Source organism: Pseudochaenichthys georgianus, chromosome 6 (assembly GCF_902827115.2).
Source record: "Pseudochaenichthys georgianus chromosome 6, fPseGeo1.2, whole genome shotgun sequence".
In the NCBI taxonomy this organism is placed as follows: Eukaryota; Metazoa; Chordata; class Actinopteri; order Perciformes; family Channichthyidae; genus Pseudochaenichthys; species Pseudochaenichthys georgianus.
Genome location: NC_047508.1, coordinates 3743335 through 3764577, shown reverse-complemented (window position 1 = coordinate 3764577; position 21243 = coordinate 3743335). Strand labels below are relative to the sequence as shown.

General features: G+C 40.0%; 1 protein-coding gene across 1 annotated transcript in view; it reads left to right on the top strand.

Moving 5' to 3' along the window:
* The window catches only part of ndrg4 (NDRG family member 4), a 107222-nt gene that overhangs the window by 2019 nt on the left and 83960 nt on the right, over positions 1-21243 (top strand). Inside the window, 1 exon segment of the mRNA XM_034085399.2 lies at positions 2373-2446. Within this exon segment, the coding sequence (XP_033941290.1) occupies positions 2373-2446 (74 nt within the window).

Here is a 21243-nt window from a genome sequence, read left to right as displayed (position 1 = left end):
CCCCCAAAAGTTAATCTCGGGCCGTGGCATATGACGGTTTTGTGTGCCCTCCCATGAAAATCATATGCCCTCTCTGTAGATTTGTTCTGGCGCCGGGTCTGATTATGATTATTGAATATTGATTAATGTTAATCATTCTGTATGAGCTAATAATCTGTAGCTTTAAAGTAAGTAACGCTGACGAATGAAAGTAAAAAGTAAATCTTTAGGTATGAAGTATCTTAAAATGAAAGTACTCAAATAGAATATGAGTAACTCAACACTGAAAAAACTGAAACGATGACTTAAGTGAAAGGTGTCAACAGATTTATATATATAATAGTATCAGGTTAATTGAAAGCAATAATGTTAAGTTGAACCTAATATTTTTTATTCAAACTTAATATTATCACTTTCAACTAACCTAATACAGTTGTGTGAACATTACAGTTTTCTTCAGTGAATATTGTACAATTCTTTAGTAAATGTATTTAGTTTCTGCCTCTGATTTGAAATATTACCTCACAATTATTATATTTATTTGAAAGGTTGTTGTTTGGCTCGGACTACAACCTACAGCTCTTTTTGGAATACTGTCAATGTCCATCTTTAGTTTGGTCCTCTTCCATAAATTCTCTGACGGAACCAGAACTCCTGATTGTTTCCTTACTGGAAGTGTGTTCACCTTCTTTTTAAAACTATAAAACATATTGCCTTTGTTTCCACTTCAGATCAAACAGCGAGAGAGCGAGCCTGTCTTGCCATTGGGAGCGGCTCTGATTCTCAGTCAGGGTTTATGAATAGATTTACAAAGAGCAATACTCGTTTTATTTCAACATGATTCATCACTGCTGCAGCAAGCCCATATTTAGAACTGTGATTTTTTTTAGACAGCAATGGTTAACTATTTACTAGAATCTTTCATGAGTATGGGTGTGGAAGAAACTAGAATTACAGCGCTTCAGATGTACCTGCATCCTCACATCAGTTGATTATAATCAGCGGGTCACATCAGGAGCAGCGAAGTTAGTCTGGTTATTAACCATAACTGGACCTATGGAGGAGATAACAAGCTTGACCCGCTTCCTTTCTGTAGGGCAGGGTAAACACAGGAGGTGACTCAGCAGCTGTTAGAATGACATGACGAAATGAACATTAGCTCTCACTTTCAGAGTGGAATATAATCTTAACACCTGTTTTTCTTCAAGGTAAAAGTAGATTTGTCACTAACAGTTGATAGCCAATAGTATTCAGGCTTGTTGAAAAGAAGATGCATTATGTTATTAGGATATTTCTGTTTCAGTTTGACTTTGGGTAAAGTAGCTAAAGAGGTGAAAGAGCTCCACAAAGTCAAAGTACTCTGTTACAAGTGAAATTCCTGCATCGAAAATGTTACTTGAGTAAAAGTATGTCAGAATAATTATCAAAGAAAAATAGAGCTGATCCAATATCTCATAATGAAAAATCTAAAATGACTCACCCAACAATCTCAAAACCATTTAAAACAAATTAGAAAATGACCTAAATGTTCATAAATGACAATTAAATTATATCAAACTAACTTTTGGCTAGTTAAAGTCATAACAAAACATAATATTAAATAGGTAACTAGCAACTTTAAAACAAAAATGAAGTGAAGTAGTGCCATGAAAAGAAAACATCAAAGTTAAGTACCAAGTAAATTAATAATATATTTACTTAGTAAATAAGTAAATGTACTTTTATACATTCCATACATGAGAAGACATCACTGAAGTTTTAACTGTTCTTTAGATGAAAACGACCCTAATGTTTTTAATCGTTCACACGGCTGCTTGAGAGTTATTGATTCCGAGGTTTCTGTGATTCTGGCTGTTTCTTCTTCTCTCTGTTTTGAACAACACTTCTTGCTCATTGGAGTCCCCAAACCCTCCCCGCATACCCCCCCCCCTCCTCCCCCCACCCACCCACTGGCATTTTCAACAATAGAGTTTGGCAGTGCTTGGAGCCAGTGGAGAAGCAGTGTTGCTGTTACTGTGTTTTGCATGTCGATGTGTTTCCTCTGTTGTTTCTGTGAGAGCTGTCCTTTAATTAGCTTCTTTATGTCTGTTCGGAAACGGGACTGCGTTGCTATTTATGTAAATGACTATGTGGTTGCACTCCTTTCTGTCTACCGGAGTAGTAACAGTTATCCAGTCTTCTTCTATTAATTGTTAAACTTGACTTTTATGGCCATTTCCATAGGACTCTATTAATCCCTGTCTCCTATATTGATACCTGCTTTCTGCTCTGTGGAGTTGTATGCATGTGGTCTCATCTATAATTCTGTGGATCTTATAACTGCCTTTGCACCTGCAATGCACCAGCACCAGTACAGTCGATCTTGTCTCTTTTATTTTTATACCCGCTGCTAGATGGGGCCTGGATTGTTTTGGAACTTCCCTCCCAAGGCTGGCTGCACGGTTCCACAGAGCCTCCTGCAGACCATGTACGTAGGATGGTGAAGTCACTGTGCCGACATACATACCGCACCATACCGTGTCACACATTCCCGTCCATCTGCTCCATACTGTCAACCGTCAGTCCAGTGTCACATATTCATTCTGCAGCAGTGGGAAGCACATACAAGAATTCATTATCCAATTACAAACATGCACCAGGACAAGTATTCATCTGTCATACGAAATACTTTTCGTATGACAGTATATCATCTAGGCTTGGATTTAGAATTAGGGAATTAGGCTTGGAGAAAATATTAAAATAATAATTTCCACATTCGGTGCCATATTACAGGTGAACATTCTGTCAGCAGAATTCCAGCACGAGTGGTTTGCTCATCCCTTTCAAATGTTATCTATTAACACTAGGGGTGTAACGGTATCCGTATTCGTCCCGAACCGTCACGGTTCGGACGTCACAGTTTGGCACATGCAGTCACACGACGAATACGCCTTTTTTTATGAGTGGGAAAAAAGTCTGTCATTCGGGGCAGTATTCACTACACTATATATAATCCAGGGGGCGGTATTGCGCCTAAAAGCTGTTTGCCAGCCGCCCTTAAACAACAAATGAAGAACAAGAAGAAAACACAACAAAACGAACAAAATACAAGAAGAAGAAAAGTTAGTATGGTGAGTTCAGATAACACACAGGAGCGAGAACCCACCTGCTTCTTTTAAATCAGCTGTGTGGGAACATTTCGGGTTCCCTGTGGACTACAATAACGATGGAGTGCGAGTGGTGGATCGGACAAGGACGGTGTGTCGGCGGTGCGGTATGCTAATTGTAACACACGCCAAACATGCTAAATCATATCAGAAGGCATCACCCAGATTTGCCAATCACCGGAGCCCGGAAAAAGACAACAGCAGTTGTCTCTCACTTTTTGTCCTGATCCATTTATATAAAAATCTGTCTAAAAATGAGCTGATCAGATTTCGGCCACTTTATGATGTCATAACGATTTTTTGGCTTGTGTAACCATTAGCCAATCACCAACCAAGGTAACCCCCCCCACCTTATCACCTGAATCTCCTCCTAGAGCACCATTGTGTTCTTTGTAACCAAATCTCTCTCATGCGGCTTTCACACCAGCGCTTATCCCTTTCCAGCTCCGAGCGGGAGCTTTTCTGGTTCAGCTCCGGTCTCCCTTTTCTGCTCCCGCTCTGTTCACACCGCCCAGAGCTGCCGCTGCTTCGTCATGACGTCACCGTTTATGTGCCTGCTTCATAAAATCCAAACCGCGCGGAAATCCCTCTCATCGACAACAACAACAATGGCCAATTGTATTGAAGCGCTGTTCGCTTTGGTTATCCTCTTACGAAACGAAATGGAAGGCATCGGACGACTTTACAAGGGACGACTTTTGGAACTTTACAAATATCACATGCGAAATGCAAGACTTCTTTGTGGTCTTCAGCATCTACTTCAACAACGAATCTGCCCCTGCCCCACGTAAGAGAGACTTAAGCGACGCCGCCTCTTACGGTACGTCCACACAGCAGCTTTTAAAAAATCTTGAAAATCTTGGAGCTGGGCGTGTCTGAAAGCTTGTGGATTTTTTGCGAGCAACGCGACCAACAACCAATCACATGAATCTCCCGCCCCCAACATACAAAGCAAAAAACCCCGGGGATTTTATGCGAGCAATATATATATAAAAACTCCCCAAACAGGCAAAAACCTACCAGTTTCCCCCACTGTCTCTGCCACCTCCCTCCATGCCTGGTTCCTCCGGTTTGTATCCCGTTAATAGTTCTGGTCGTAAAGAACCGGGTGATTTGCTACCGTAATTTCTCGTTTGGAATATGAGGAAATGTACTGCGGTCTGGTTCTCCCTGCTTACACGTGGTTTGATTGACTAGCGCTTCCACTGTCAGATTTGCATAAGCGGGATTTGATTGGCTGACGCTTCCAGCTCAGCTTCAAAAGTAGAACATTGCTCAACTTTTGAATCCTGAAAATCCTGGAAATCTTCGCTTCTCTCCCCCACAATGCAGTTCGGCGAAAAGCGAGGCAAAGTGACGTCATCCCCATTCAAAGTCAATGGGCAGAGAAGCGTTGGAAGCGTTGGAAGCGTTGGAAGATTTGTTTAAAGCTGCTGTGTGGACGTACCGTTAGCTCCGAAGCTCTTGCCTCTAGACCGACAATTTTTTAGCTAAGAGGCGGCGCCTCTGCGGTGTGAACAGGAAAAAACGTTACTTTTCAGGCTCCAGCTCCGAGCCGGAGCTGAAAACGCGTTGGTGTGAAAGGGGCATCAGAGGGGCGTGGGGAGGGGCTCCTTATTTTCATCTAAAGTAACAGACAGAGAATCAGCACTTTGGAAACAGGCCTGAAACAGAGGGGATTATGGGAAGCTACAATGATCTGTTTGGTATTTCGAGCCAAACACTTCAGAGACATGTTTGTATATATCTGAGACCTTTAATATATTGATGAAAAACAGTACATTAGGGGACCTTTTATATAAAAATAACTGAATACTTGACTGGGTAACTCTATGTTACCCTCATACTAGGAAAGAAGAACGGCATGTCTTGTTATCACACAGTCATTTTTTTCTCAATGTCACTCATCACCTTTGATTGCCAGCCTGCAGCTGACGGTCTGATTGTTGAATCTCTGCATGTGTATTATTACATGTTTGCTATGGCCTGGCACTGAGTATGCTACTGCATGAAAGAGTAGTGCTTATCAGTTTACGTTCCCAAATATAAAAAAAAGACAGACATACTTTCTGTGTTGACATAATCACTGCAGAAAAGAAAACTTGATGTTCAGAAGATGTTCAGAGCCGGAGAAGAGGTCCAGAGAATGCTGCAGCCGACATGTTGGTTATAAAAAGTATTTGTGCTCACCAATGGAAGAAGTCTAATAGATGGTCAATGGGAAAACGTTTTTTTTGGTGGCAAGCTCCCACAAAGTGAGCCGGGCACCAATGTACATTTTCCTGGTGGCCAAATGATGGCACTCCAACTTCCATGTCAGTCATGTGACTTCACTGGGCCCAAAAATACATTTTCCCTTTTTTTTTATAGGAAATAAACGAAGCCCCGCCTCCAAGGCCTCGTACACACGGTTCTGTCACGTGCTTCAACGCTTCCCATTCACTTTGAATGGGGTGACGTCACGCTTTGTCGAACTGAATTGTGGTCCCGTTGCTTCACTTTGCCTCCGTTGCTCGCGGTGAAAGTTGAGAAAAGTTCAACTTCAAACGTCGACGGAAGCGCCAGCCAATCAAATCATATGCCAGTATAAGCGCTAGCCAATCAAACGCTCTATTTGTGTGTCCGGGGCGGGAGATTAATGCACCAGACACGCCCACCGGCAAGTTTCAACGCGACGGAACCGTGTGTACATAACACTGTATTCAGTTCTCTGTATACATCCATGGGCACACCAGTGGCAACCATTTCACATAATGTGAGGAGACGTGACTTTGCCATTTGCCCTCAGACGGTTTGTCTGTGAGTTGAGTTGACTTACATTAGAAAAGAATATTAGCCTGGCAAGGATCTAAATTCATGCTAAAAATAAAACATGCTGTATCTCCGTATCACCTCCTGAAATTCCCCTCAGTGTCTGAGGCAGCAACAAACACAGCACATTTAATCTGATGATGTAATGAGATGTAAATCACACTCAGTGCCTCAGGTGTGAGTTAGCAGGTGTGATTAAAGTGAAGCCCACCACTCGGCTTGTTCATTCCACCATATTGGAACTAAACCAAAAGACCGGTGGAACTCAGATGGCCATTTTCACCTTTTTTAATCATCACGTGTTTTGTCAGTTTCCTCCATTTTGCATTGGCATTGATAGACAACAACAACAGCATAGGTTCCTGTCGCATCTTATACTAATAAAGCAAAACTACCACAAAAATGAAGAAAATAAACAAAATGAAGACAATTATTCTCAAGACATAACACGAGAGGTACAGTTGATAACTACTGTTGATACCTCTATGATGTGAACATGAACAGTATGTCTCATAGCAATGTTGTAAACTGACCCTGTAAATTGTTTGATTCATCAGTTCATCAAGATCTTTTCTAAAATCTTCTCTCTTAAGAATAATAATCTTTGTCCCTCTACATGATTTGGCTTTGCAATTCAGTCCCAGGCAGAGATTTAATAAAGACGCCTCTGTTGAGTTCTAGGTGAGGACCTGTTTTCAGTGGACACTGTAATGAAGCCATGTGTCTCTGAAGGAAGTGTGGTTCTCTCAGGAACCTTCATTCCCTCAGCAGGCTCCACTGAGCTTTGCTCCTCGTCACCTGGTTCTCCGTTTCAGGAAGGAGTCCATCTCCGCTCAGTGTTCTGCTGGGGGCCACACACTGTCTGCCCATCTGCCCTGCTGGCCTCCACCCAGACTGTAGAAACACACTCTCTAGAATGGACATTAGAGTTCATTTTCCATTTGCGGCTGGTGGCGGTCCAACTGTGCCATTCAGCTTGAGCCAAATAAATATAAGTCAGTGTGTGAATGCTGCTTGATAGGGAGAGATGAAGGGTTTGGCTGGTGGCTTAACCATGAAGGTATGAGAGGTTAATGTCTGAACACCTCAGCACAACATAAATGATCAGGATGGCGATGGGTGAGGCTCAGAATAAGGAATGCTAGTCTTTGAACAACTATCATACTTGCTGTAAACACAGCAAAATATGTTATTATTTTAAAACCCCAATTCTATGCATCGATACGGCTGGGTGTTTAAAGCAGGTGTTTATTCATTTTGACCCAGCAAACAATAAATATTACCTTTACCCAGTGTGCGAACTATACCACGGTCTCCGGGGGAGCCGGGATTTCTTTTTTTGCGGGGGGGGGGGGGGGGGGGGGGGAAATGCTGAACCATGCATTAATAGCAACAGCACAGACATAGGCCTATTATAAAGAGTAAATCTGTTGCACACGGGGTGGTGCCACAGGTCTACATTTACATGAAACGTCCCGATGGATCATGTTCATGCCAACAGATTTCCCGAGCATGTATGGGCTACGCAAACTTCAACCAACTTGATAATAAATAATCCACGGACCACCAATGTAACGTTTGACTGTTTACTTAAATCAACTTAAAATGACTCAAAAACAGGCTACATTGTTTCACATGGGCTCTAGCCTATTATGGCTGTAGCCTACACAGAGCCGAACACACGCGATAAGAGCAGCCAGCGGCACTAACCATGAACAATATTAATATTAATAATACAGCTAGAGCACAACACAACCATAGGCGGCGCGTGAGGCTCAGGTTTGGGAAGGCTAAATCACTTTTTTTGACCTGACGCTGCCCGCCTCCGGCGTCTATAGAAAAGAGATCAACTCAGTGAAAGCACCGCCTGCTGACCAATCAGAGCTCAGTGTGCGGAGTTTAAATCTATCAAGTCATATTACAGGATAAAGGAAATACAGTTTAAACTGCTGTATGCAGAGAAGACGCCGACGTGTCGCACTTATCATTCATATCACATTCAATCAGATCATCGATCATATAATATCATAATATAGCCCAGTGGCGGTTCTAGACCAATTTGACTGGGAGGGCCACTGAGGGGCCAGTTATTTTCTGAGGGGGGCACAATAAATAAAATAAACACAACCCTCTCACTGCCTGGAGAGATGCCACACTCACAACACTTGCACAACGATGCACATAGCCCTTCTCTCATAAGTAGGCCAGCCCCCAAGTTAACGTTAGCTGTCAAGTTAGCACTAGCACTGACGTTAGCTCCCTCCTCTTTCGGTTCTGTTGTAGCAGCAGTCACAACGTACGATGTGCTACCACCAGCTACATTCGGTTGGTCTTCTTGATCAGGTTGTTTGGCCGTCTTTTTAAAGAAATTGCCCAAGGTAAGTTGTTTTTTTCTTTTCGACATGTCAGCAGCAGCAACAATGCCTGGTAAACATGCAGTGCTAACTAAACAAGCTTGTGAGTGAGTGGGTAGTGGGTGGAGCTGCGGGCAGCGTGCAAGCAGGCGACACTTTTTTCATGAATCATAAACTCTAAATATAATTTTATTTCACTTATTTTACACCTTTGAAAAAAAAAACATGCCCAAAATGGAATTTATTTGGTATATGATGATCATATCAGTATTTTAGAGAGCTCCCCCCAAATTTCACAAACCATGTTCCCAGGGGAGCTCATGTCACCACTAGGGGAGCTATAGCTCCCCCTGCTCCCCTCCAGTTCGCACCCTGCCTTTACCTGGCTACAGCAAAACAATTTAACGAAGCAGGGCTATTATGCTACCTTGACACAGTTAAAATGCAGGTTCAATTTCGAATGAAAATATGAAATGCATAAACAACATTTTGAACAACAATCGCCATCTAAATCATAGTCACCACAATAAGTGGATTTACTAAATACTTTTTCCGTTAGCTAACATGATGCTAATGCAGAGCCACCAAGCTTCTGTGGAAACATACAGTCTATGTGCATAAATCTTACTAGCTGTAGCTCGGAGCTCACAGCACATGACAACTTCAGATGGAGCATGAGCTTCAGAAGGAGCATCAGCCAACTTTGTAAACGTTACTGTTTACTGTACTGTGAGGTCCAATTAATCAGCAGCGAACCACTTCAACACGTGTATTTTGGTGTATTCACAGCATTAATTTTGTTATTCTACAGTATTGTTGTTTTATAGTTATTAACCCAATTGATGTTCTTTGAAATTGAAAAGGATATCGCATTTGTTACTTTCGTTGCAGTTGTATATGTCTTAAGTGTAATTCGGCTTGGCTTCCTATTTATGGACATGCTTTTATTTTGAAGGAGAGGTAGCGCAGTCGACAGGAAGTTGTTGTTGCTTTGGAAACAACGTGACGGAGATTAACGGAGAAAAGTAATATCTACATATAAAGACGGAGAAAGTAAACGATAACGTTTGTGGTTAAGTGTTAGCACCCCCCGAACAAGCTCTTACGTTGATATTGGAGATTTCAATAAATTCAATTTGAAGACAAAACAAACAAAACGAATATCCGAATAACGAAATTGAAACCTGAATAGTACTCCAACGAACGAATATTCGAATATTCGGGTACAGCCCTAGTAACAGATAACTCACATGACTACATACATGAAGCATTTGTCTTAAACATCTCTTACATCTTCTGTTCCACAAAAATCATCGCTCCATGCACTTCCAACGCTTCCTAACAAAGGCTACATGAATTTAACCCACGTCTAATTACGTCCTGCTTTTCAGATGATCTGCTATGAATTTGAAAGGAAATCAGGTTGCTGTTGCTTCGAGAACAGTAATGTCTAAAATATAGAAATGTTTGTCTAATTGGAACCATGCATTCCAATCCAAACAAAGGACTTGTTCTCCGGGAATTCACCCAATTAGATGTATCCATCTACATTTATCAGATAATCAAGCATGATCTACAACCACATGCATTGGGTAGTTCTCATGTCATGTGGTGACACAATGGTGTAGATAACAGCTACATTAGAGGCAACTGTAAATGTACGTTTTTATTTTTGCCTTAAAATGGGATTACACAACTTTTTAGCATTATTAAAAGTTGTTTAATCAAACTTCATCAAACTGTCCACGAATGTTGATGAAAGTCCCACCTGCACACATCCTTGTGTGATGCTAGGTGATGATTAAAAAAGGTGACAACTCCGCTTGTCTGGAGGAAGCTCCACCAGGAATCACATCCACTTAGTTCAAACACACCAACAGCTGCAAGACAGAAGGTCATGTGGAAGAAAAATAAGATGTTAGATGATGGGTAAGACTTCTGCTATCAAGGTTAGCAAGCCGACATATTTGACAAGCTGAGAGTAAGGATGTGTTTACTTTGATTTTCCAAAAGAAGCTGAAATCTGCTTTATTTTACAATTGTACCTCTCTGAACAGGGAACATTGCAATCAAAGGTAATGCAAATTCAAGAGGCACACAATCTCAGTGAAGTTAACTACATTAGATTGATTTAGGGCTTGTAAGAAGACTGAAATGCTGTGTCTTGAATCGCTTATTTCCCGTGTGTCCCAATGTGAAGTATGGCCAAACCCAGTGCACAACGTGTAGCTGATTGTAACTTAAAAAACACTCAACTTAAAAAAGTTGAGTGTGAAACGCTGGACACTTCTCACCTTCAGGAATTGCAATCCAGGCGAATTTACGAAAGTCATGCAACAAGCCGGAATTGTGGTTACTGTACTGTAAATGTGAGTTAATCAGTGTTCAAAACACACTGTTAATTTTATAGGGTTACATCCGCAGTCTGTAATGATTCACAGTGAACAATAATGTTGATCTAGCTAGCTAACGGCGGCAATCATCACTTTAAGTCATGGCACACTACAGCAGCTGTGCAATTTGAAACACTATGGTTAAAATTCAAACACAGCTTTAGTGTTTATAGTGCAGGATATGGATGTGTTCCAAGGGACATGTAGATCATTCTCATATGATTTAAAGTTTGTCCTTCGCAGGACACTGCTAGTGCGCCACCTGGTGACGTGTTAAGGTTTTAGGCATTCAGTTGGAAGTCGACATGCAATGTACAACATGTTCATTTTACATGCTGTGGTCCTGAATAAAGCAGCCTATGCATTGTGTATTCCTTGTACATACACACATGCATGTTCTAAGAAGTATCAACAACATCTACAGGACGTATCTGAATTTAGACACAGTGAAAGTCTATAGTCAATGCTAGCAGCTCAGTGGCGCTGTACGGCTAATTGTTTCTGTAGCTGACATGCTCACCAAGCCAGTCTCACGGCAGTGTTATAGTCACGACATCTAATCTATTGATTCGTGTTCACCAACACGATTTTCCCCTTTTTTTCGTGTCACACAGAACGATTTTAAAAGCAATGTATTTCTATTGGTAGTATGTTTCGTGCTTGCACCACATCTTTTTGTCCGTTCGGGTCTTGGAAGACCGGAAGCTGTGGGGTTCATAAAAACATGTTCTTACTCAATATCAATCCACAATTATTGTTTTTATTTTAAATCGTATAATGTTGAACTTTTTTTGCCGTCTGTGAGGAAAAGAAATGGGGCTCAGAGCCTCAGAATACTGAAATCTGTATTTTTTTTAATCTTTTTTTCGTTCTAATTTGTTATTATTTTCTAAATAACACACTGTTATTTACTCAACAATAACACACAATTATCCTTGTTTTTATTTATTGGTTTAATTCTATAATATCGGGCTTTTTGGCGTCCGTCGGGAACTGAATTTCAAAATAAAGTCACCGGAATAAGACGTAGGTGATACACAGCCACTGAACTGATTACCCAAGATCCTCAGCTATGGTTGAAGCTCGGTGATTGGCTGTTTTAGCCGCAATGCACATTGGGATATGGTGTTAATTAGTGGTGCCTGATAATTATCGGCCCGATAATTATCGTTCCGATATTAGGAATTATGACGTCATCCCGATAAACCCGATAAAAGTATTAATAGCCCCGATAATATACAATATATTTTTTGGGTACAACAAAAGAAAAAATACTGCGGTGTGGGTGGATTGGGATGAGGGGCGCTTGTTTTTCATTCGGCTCCTCCCATTTTGCCAGTAGGCCTACTGTGGTATTAGTGGTTTAGGAAGAGGGGAGTTTTTCACAAATCCAGCGCTCCCTAACTCGTGCCTGGCTGTGACGTAAATGGTGTGCGGCCGTGAAGCCAGGACAGTAAACAAACATGTCGTCGATAATATGGGACTATTTCAAAGTTTCAGAGTTAGATAGTTCGCTTGCTATTTGTATTAACACATGCAATGCAGAAGTTCCATGAGGAGGGAAAAAGGCAACGAGCTATAATACTTCCAACCTGATTAGTCACCTGAAACATCGCCATCGCTACGATGGTGTGTTAAAAGCGTACGAAGACGCCTGCGCTGCTAGACTAGCGGCGAATCCAAAGCCAGCTGCAAAGGCACCGCGACTTATAATGCCAGGTAATAGTTGTTTCCATTTCTTAATATGGACCACTCATTGTTCACTCATTGTTCAGGGAAACACATTGTCATTGACATTGACTGATTGACTCAATTATATTTATTTGGGAAAATAAATATGGTCACTTTGAAGAGTCAAAACTGTTCTTGGCTTTGTTTTGTTCATAGTAGTAATGCTCATGTCATTTGCTCACTACTAGTCTTTTTGTTACCACCAGGTGTGCAAAAACTACAGGTACATTTAATATATATATATATATATTATATTATTATCGGTTATCGGTATCGGTATCGGTCTTGAGAAGCAGGAAGTTATCGGTATCGGTATCGGTTTCAAAAAACCAATATCGTGTTAATGCGATATGAAATAACTATCAACAGAATTGCGTTGCCAGGCAACAGCTTGGGGTGAAGACAATATTTCCGGTCTCAAAGTTTGCATAGTAATCTGCAGTACTCATCAACTAAAAACATCAGTTTATCCTTGTTCATTCACAACATTTATTGGTTTAAATTGTCTACAATGCTTTTGTGTTTTCCCCCTTCGATTCAGAAAAACAAATAGTTTTTTGGAGTTTATGGCCGAAGACACTACACTACCCATAATCCTCAGCTATCGTTTGGGACTACAGTCCCTTTGCTTGACAAACCTCGTGATTAATCTTCAAGCTCTGTGATTGGACGTTGGAGTGGCAGTGTGCCAAGGTTACGCCGAGCGTCACACAGCTCTATGAAATGGAATGAAACTACGGCAGACTATCCAAAACTGGACACGAACGGGTCCAGCCCCGCCCCCCAGAACTACACATTCTTATACTATCTACATACATCTTATAAGAGTATAATTCATATGTATAATATCAGTTAAAATAAGTGCTTCAACATAGTTAACATTGCAGGAAAGCAATATATTGGACGTTAAGTACTTTGTCAGGCTTAATATTTATCTCTAGATACCCCCAAAGCTTTTTTCTTATTTAAAACAAGACCTTAACCTAAAGTATTCTTTAATGTTGAAATAAAGGTTAATTCGTTTTTCTGTTTTGCACATTCTCCTATTAATATTTGTCTACATCCAGCACTAAACTGTTTTATTGTAGAGATCACTTACAGTATCTTCTTGATTTTTTATATTCTATATTTCTATCATTGACCTTCTACTTTCCCCCTATGAAAGTATGTACTCTTAATACTTTTTTAATCAAATATAACATATTCAACAAAAAATAATTCAATAACGTGCTTTAACCACTAGGCGGTGCGGGTTAAAAAACTGTCAAGTTTAAATTGTTAACACAACAAATTATACTTTTTATTATTAAGACACTTATGTATGTATAACATCTGAAGATGTGTAGTTTTATTCATGTTTCCACATCATTTTACAGGATATTGCTATATTATTTGACATGTTTTACACATTAATATCTTAGTTTATTTTATTTTTTTCGAGCGTGTAAAACTATAGAAAATACAAATGAAACAAAAGGTGATACAGCCATGATACAGTACTATAAAAATGAATGCATTTGTTAAACATCATACATAACATAACATCACGTCATTTAATGGTAAGCTATTGAAATTCTGAATCCATAGATGTGTCTCCCATCACCCAAACCCCTGACTATTCTCTCAACTCAGTATTTACATTCTTTAATTCAAAGAAAATCAATAATATCTTTAAAAACTACAAGTCCCTGTCTATCAGCTGTGCACCGTTATGGTGTAAATATAACCTATCTACCAATTGGATCAAATATAAAAATCAGCCGAATTAGTATTAATACTGCAAGGAGACATATTGTGTGAAGAGAAATTGAAGATGTTGTTTAATTGCTGATATATTTATGATCCACGTCACGTCACGATTTCACACCAACGCGGTTGCAGGGCCGGTTCGGAGCTAGAGCCTGAAATGTACCGGTGTTTCCTGTTCACACCGCAGCGGAGCCGCCTCTAAGCTCCGAAAACCGGTTCTTTTCAAGCACCAAAACATTGTCGGTCTAGAAGCAAGAACCGCATACGTCACGCTTACGTCGGAGGCGGGGGCAGGGGCGGGATCAACCAGAGCAATAACAGTTTATGGCGAGTATGGCAAATTAAAGTTGAAACAAGCACTAACGCTGAGCAAAGTGACTAGAACGCAACCACACACTTATTAAAAAAACACACTTTATAAAGTCAGGCAACACTAACAAGGCTTAGTGTGCTTCTGTTTTGTTGTGCCTTACTTTGACCATCCGTTCACTGTTATTGATCATTGTGGAGAGAGGCAGACGTTTTGTTTTGTGTTATAGCAGCTATCGGATGGAATCAATACATGGGCTGCACAGGTTGTCATGACTCATGTCCGACTATCACAAGTAGAATCATAATGAAAAATACGCCGGTAAAATGTGCCGGCTTATGCCACAATAGGATAGCAACAAGTCATCAAGATAGTCAGTTTAGCTTCGGTTGCTATGCTAACATCACCCATGTTATACCAGAGAAACTTTCATAACAGCGTTGTGATGCCAAACAGCGGGCAGCACTGCAGCGGTCGGTAAATGCCGCTGAAACATATTAATAAACAATGAACCACGTCACTCTGTAGAAAAGTACAAGGGTTGAGAAGTAGCTATTTAATTTAATCTGGCTTTGTATGATTAAAAGCAACACGATCATCGTCCTGACGCCGTTGGGGAGAAAATCAGCAGCGTAAACGGTGACGTCATGATGCAGTAGCGGCAGCACCAGTCGGGTTCAGGGCGGTATGAACAAAACGGGGGCTGAAAATAAAAACTGGTTCCGATCCAGAAGAGCTCTAGCACAGAGCTAGAACGGGAACCGCGTTGGTGTGCAAGGGGCAGTATTCAGTTTCGGTGGCAGTTCTTCCAGTTTGTCCAAAGGTCTTCTCATCAGGGCTCTATAAATAAAGAACTACGGCAGATGTGTAATATTTAATGCAGCCGAACCGTGTATTACAATGCCGTTATGTGATGACTTCCAAAGAGAAAAACAAGTACACTCGGAATGAAGTTTTTTATGTTTTCATATCGCATAAACACCATATCCCAACGTGCATTGCAGCTAAAACATCCAATCGCCGAACTTCAACGATAGCTACGTCTGTTTCCGGTGACTTTATTTTGAAATTCAGTTCCCGACGGATGGCAAAAAAGCCCGATATTATAGAATAAAACAAATAAAAACATGGATAATTGTGTGTTATTGTTTAGCAAATAACAGTGTGTTATTTAGAAAAGAATAACAAATTAGAAGGAAAAAAAGATTTAAAAAAACAGATTTCAGAATTCTGAGGCTCTGAACCCCATTTATTTCCCTCATTGACGGCAACAAAAGTCTGAAATTATACGATTTAAAATAAAAACAATAATTGTGGCTTGATATTGAGTAAGAAAATGTTTTTATGAACCACACAGCTTCCGGTCTTCCAAGACCCGATGTGACTATAACACGAAAGGCCGTGAGACTGGGTTGTGCTCACACAGACTGCTAACATGCTGATGTAATGATGCAAGTACCTTTACCATGTTCAACATTTGAGTTTTGCTTGTTAGCAAATGTTTAATTTGCTTATAAGCACTAAACACAAAGAGAAGAAGCCGATTGGAATGTCAGTAACCATGGTATTAGATTGCCTCAGAAACACCTAAATGATTACAATTCCTCTTGAGTAAAACATGTCAACCACATAGTGCCAGACAAAAAGTCAGTGTATCTGAATCAGTGAACATTAACTTTTGACCTACTTGTCGAGAATCAACAAAGTCATTAGCATAGTCATTAGCATACATGCTCTGGATTTTATAATTATTCAGCCATCTGTGCAACTCCAGAGAGAACAACACTACTGCTGCTAGCATCACTAACAAGGTCATTCAAGCACTGTTAAAATACCCATAGTGCTTTTACAGCTTCTGTACGTCATTCTTCAAAACTCGACTTCACAGCATTCTCTTATTTAATAATTGTCTTTATCTTCTTGCTGAAGTTTTATATCTGTAGCAATCTCTGATATGTGTCCTTGTTGCTAGACTGTTAGAGAGAGAAAAAAAGCGATAGCATTTGTATCCTTCAGAGGGTTCTTTTCCTCTTTGACATTTGACAGCCATACTGTATGTCTTATTAATACACAGAGTTAGTGAACAGTTGGCCAGACAGAGCTGATGGAGAGAAGGGAGGGAGTCTCACCAGCTTTTTCTTATGTTGGAATTGTTGACTGAGCAGATTCTCTAATAGGTTGAGCAAACCTGAAAAATCAAAAGAAAGAAGTATTAAATGTGACAATTGTGTTCCAGAAAAATGTTTAAAGTTTATTGCTTTTATTAAGGGCCGTTTTACAATTGTATTTTATGGAGGACACACCATTTAGAACTATGTAGCTGGAGAAAATTGGTCTCCGAACTCTTGTTGGCTGTCACAGGTTTCTCTCTGCCCTGTTTCTTTGTGCGGTGCCAGTTTCCAGGTATCGATTCTGCGATTGTTCATTACATCAGATGCTCTCATTCCACGTGGCTGTGCAATTGATTTCCTGTCTGACAGGAAGCTTGTCTCTCAGCCTCTTTACTGTCCCTGCATCCTCTTAATATGCTCATCTGTCATTAGAGCCTCGGAGCAAATGCACTGGTTGCCTCTTTCCGTAAGTCTTACATAACACAAACACGGTGTCTCCATGTAAACAGTAAAGACATACCTTGATACTGGGCCTTGTACCCTGACTACATTTTAGTGTTGCTTTATGTTCAAATTGAAGCTGCAATGTCCAATATTTCTATATTTTCGTTTGACAGTCAAACATGTTCTCTATTGGTCTGACAAAGATAAGACTCTGGGGGCAACAACCAATATGTGCAAATAAAAACCATTAACGGAGTTAGAATTGAGAGACCATGTCTACGACTGGATGTATAACAGGATTATGTAGTTTATAGAGATCAAATACAAAATTAAATCATCAAAATACCAAAGCAAATGGGTTTCGAGATTACATTTCGGCCAACAAGCTTCGCCTCTTTTACTCTCCTTACGGACTGTTTACCTTTATGAAACAAATGCCCACTCAAATGTAATTGGTCAATATCACTGGCAATACAAGCGGAAACCAGAACACGTCTGATGCCAAATCAAAGGACTCTGTTCAATGATTGGCTGCAGGCTGCACGACGCAGCAGCTCTGGGGAGATTTAGGCCTAAGCCATGTGTGCCAATTCCAGCACCATTACAAAATATATTTCCTCTTTACAGCCATGACAAATGTTTGCTAATTTTCAAATCTCTGAGACCACCAGATCACTGGAGATATATTTATTTTTGCATAAAACAGGCACATTTTCTGAATGTTCTTCGTACATTTTAAACTAAGTCATTTGAGTTGTCATTAGTTATATTTCATTCATCGTCGTACAGTAATGCATACATTTGACCAGAACTATGTGTCACACTTTGCACAGTTTTATTGTATTTTCTTGACCTACAGCAATATGTTTAGTTTAGTAAATGTATCTGTTGAGCTTGATGAGACAACCAGAAAATGGTTGAGGTGAAAGGTGTTGTTTGATCTGAAAAACTTTCTTTTTATGCAGAAATGAAGAATAAAATGTCATGTGCCATTAGATTTGAACTTATATTTTTGCCATAGCTTGGGACAGCTAACAGACAGCAACGATTGTAAATATGGAAATATACATTTAGTTGTGAAAATAAGCGCAAATGCTTTGAAAATCAATTATAAATAAATAAATCGATCAAAAGAAGAGAATAAGGAGAGTAAAAAGGTTGCGTTGGGTGGGGATCTGTCAAAATGTGCATCTGAATCTGTGTGTATGTTCAATCTGTACTGCCTTCGACTACTGCAAAGAACTAAAGGTCTTAGTAATAATCAAAGATATTGGAATGGATTCTCATAACCCTACAGTGCACTAACTGGAGCAGGAGGAAGACAAAACGAAGAAAGAAGAAGCTGAAAAGAAAAGGTTACTGTAGTGCGACTGAGGTGCATTTAGGTGTGTGAATGGAGAACAAAGGAGGACATTGTGTCATTTAAAGCAGTGGCGCAGGGAGGGGGATGCAACAATTCAAATTCTATTAAATAAAAGATAACAATGTAAGGGTCATATTTAAACTGTCTTGCAGTCTATATTGCTGCGAAGAAGAAGATGGGAGCACAGAGAGAAAAACATAGAACATGTTGAGATGTTGTTCTCATAAGACGGTGGGAAATAATGTCAAAAGTAAAAGAAAAAAAGCAATGAGGTGAAGGTGGGCCAGAATCACACTCAATAGGGCTTAGCTTGGTTGTTATAGCAACCCTGTCTGGGCAGAAGTGAAAAAAAGAGGGATAGAAAAAAAAGGTCTATTTTGTTCTCCTCGACAAACTGCGGTTGAAGCAGACTGTGTTCTCCCGTCTAAAGAAGAAGCCCTTTGTTGTGAAAGGAAAAGCTGTTTTTTGGCAGGGTTCCTTCAGGAGAGAGAGGATGCAGAAAACAGGTCTGTAAATAACTTCTCACCCCCTGAGACGCTGCTGCCTGGCCACAGTGGGTCGGGGGATGTGAAGAGGCTTGAAGGTGGACCCTCCACTGTGGAGAGTGGACTGTGAAGGCCACATGCTGCTCTGTTCAACTCAAAAGAGTGGTGCATTGCGGACCTTTGATATATGAGACTATCCAGCAGTAAACATCTCCACATATTCACAAGACTTTTATAACAGTTGAAGCTTTAATGCAAGGTTGCATGACTTTGCGTCATCACTGCAAAGCGAAACGCAGCTAATGTTCGGCGTGATGTCGTTTAGTACTCTCATTAAGATCCAGATATTCACCAGTTGGGTATTTACTGACGTATTTTTGTTGTAGGTCAAAAGTTGAATATCTTCAGCTTGTGTTAACCACAGACCTTATTTCAGGCATCTAACCATGTGTGTGTTTGTGTTGTCTCCTGGGTTCTGTAGTGCCCGGAGTGTGTCTTTTTATTTCCTCCCAAACCCCATCCCCTCAGGAAGCCTTTGCCTCCTGTCAGGTCATCATTGTAAATAAGAATTTGTTCTTAATTGATTTTCCTGGATAAATAAAGGTTCTACTACTACTACAACCAAAAACGAATTCAAAAAAACGTTTGACTTCGAGACGAAAGTAAGTGCTAGGATACTTACTTATTTTCATATTTCAGACTGTTCCTTCACCACTTTATGGTTTCACATACACATCACGTCATGGATGAGGTGACATCAGTTTAAAGGGGCCCTATTGTGCTAATGTTCAGGTTCATATCATTATGTAGTGTCTCTAATGGGACATGTCTTCATACTATAATGTTCAAAAAGCTCTTTATTTTTCTCATACTGCCTGTGCTGCAGCACCTCTTTTCACCCTCTGTCTGAAACCAGAGCCCAGTCTGCTCTGATTGGTTAGCTGACCACCACTTATAGATGTCCCGTCCCTTAGCCTATCATGTACAATGTGTTTGAGCGCTAGCCAATAGAAGTGCAAGTGCTACACAATGATGGAAACTCCCTCTGGAGGGGAAAAAGGGATTTTAGCCATTCACATGAACACAAACGTATAAACCACATTACAGGAAAGGGAAACCCCCGAAAAGCAGAAAAGGGCACCTTTAATAACTACTGTATATTGCCCCCTGGAACTAAAGGTTTTAATATAACATATCAACTAGAGACTAGAAACAAGAGGATGGGAATGAAACTTAATGCAAAAAAAACAAAAACGTAACTCAATATTTCACAACATCTTTCATACTCATAGAACATTACATAACATCACATTATATCTCCGGCATGGTTTCATGACCTGTGGCTGATGTTTTTCCCTTCATATGTCAGACGCCTGCTGATTGGACGGGTTGAAGGCCACACAGTAGACTGTCATGCAGGCTGAGATCTGTGTGATTAACTATGACTATCAGATATACATGGGATTGTAACAAGTAACCTATCCCCTGCCATAACATCGGACGATAGAACGGCTTCTTTAGGAAATAATGTAGAGAATTTGGGACTATGATTGGATTTTGTTGAACAACCCAGTCGTACAATGACAATTATGGATTGTTGTATCCTTACAGTCAACTTACCAGTCACATGGATCCAATTACGATCCATGTTCCTGAACATCTGTCCAAAGACTGTGCTCAGTGAACTTCTTAGCAATCCATTAACCTTTAGATATTTCTTGCGAGAGATTTTGGCCTGATGGTGGTACTTCTGAAAAGGTCAGTGCTCGCAAATAGCTTTAGCTATCGTTTTATAGAATAAAGGATTTTGAAAGAGTTTCTCATACTCGTATATAGCAACAAGTCAAGTTTGTCAAGTGGAACATTTTATTTGACAAAATGTCACAATGGTTTCCCCCTAATTTCATTCCAAGCTGACAGTAATTGTTGAGACATCTCTCGACAGAAGTGTTCCACAGAACAAATTAATGTAAAACCTGCACACACCACTTTGTACACTAGGGCTGCTCGATTATGGCAAAAATCATAATCACGATTATTTTGGGCAATAATTGATATCACGATTATTAAAAACGATTATTAAAAACGATTATCCATTTACTTTGAAAACATCCATTTATTGAAAAAAATATTTTTGAACAGTATGTTTTGAACAGTTGATTACCCTGAACTTGAAGTATAATTCAACTGAAAAACCTATACAAAATAAAAATAATAACAATAATAGTTTTATTTTGATTACGTTGTTTTCGTAATTGTTGCAAGCCAAAATCGTAATCGAGATTAAAATACGATTAATTGCACAGCCCTAACACTAACATAAATATTAAACATGTTCATGTCTCTTAGTAAGGAAAATACAATAAT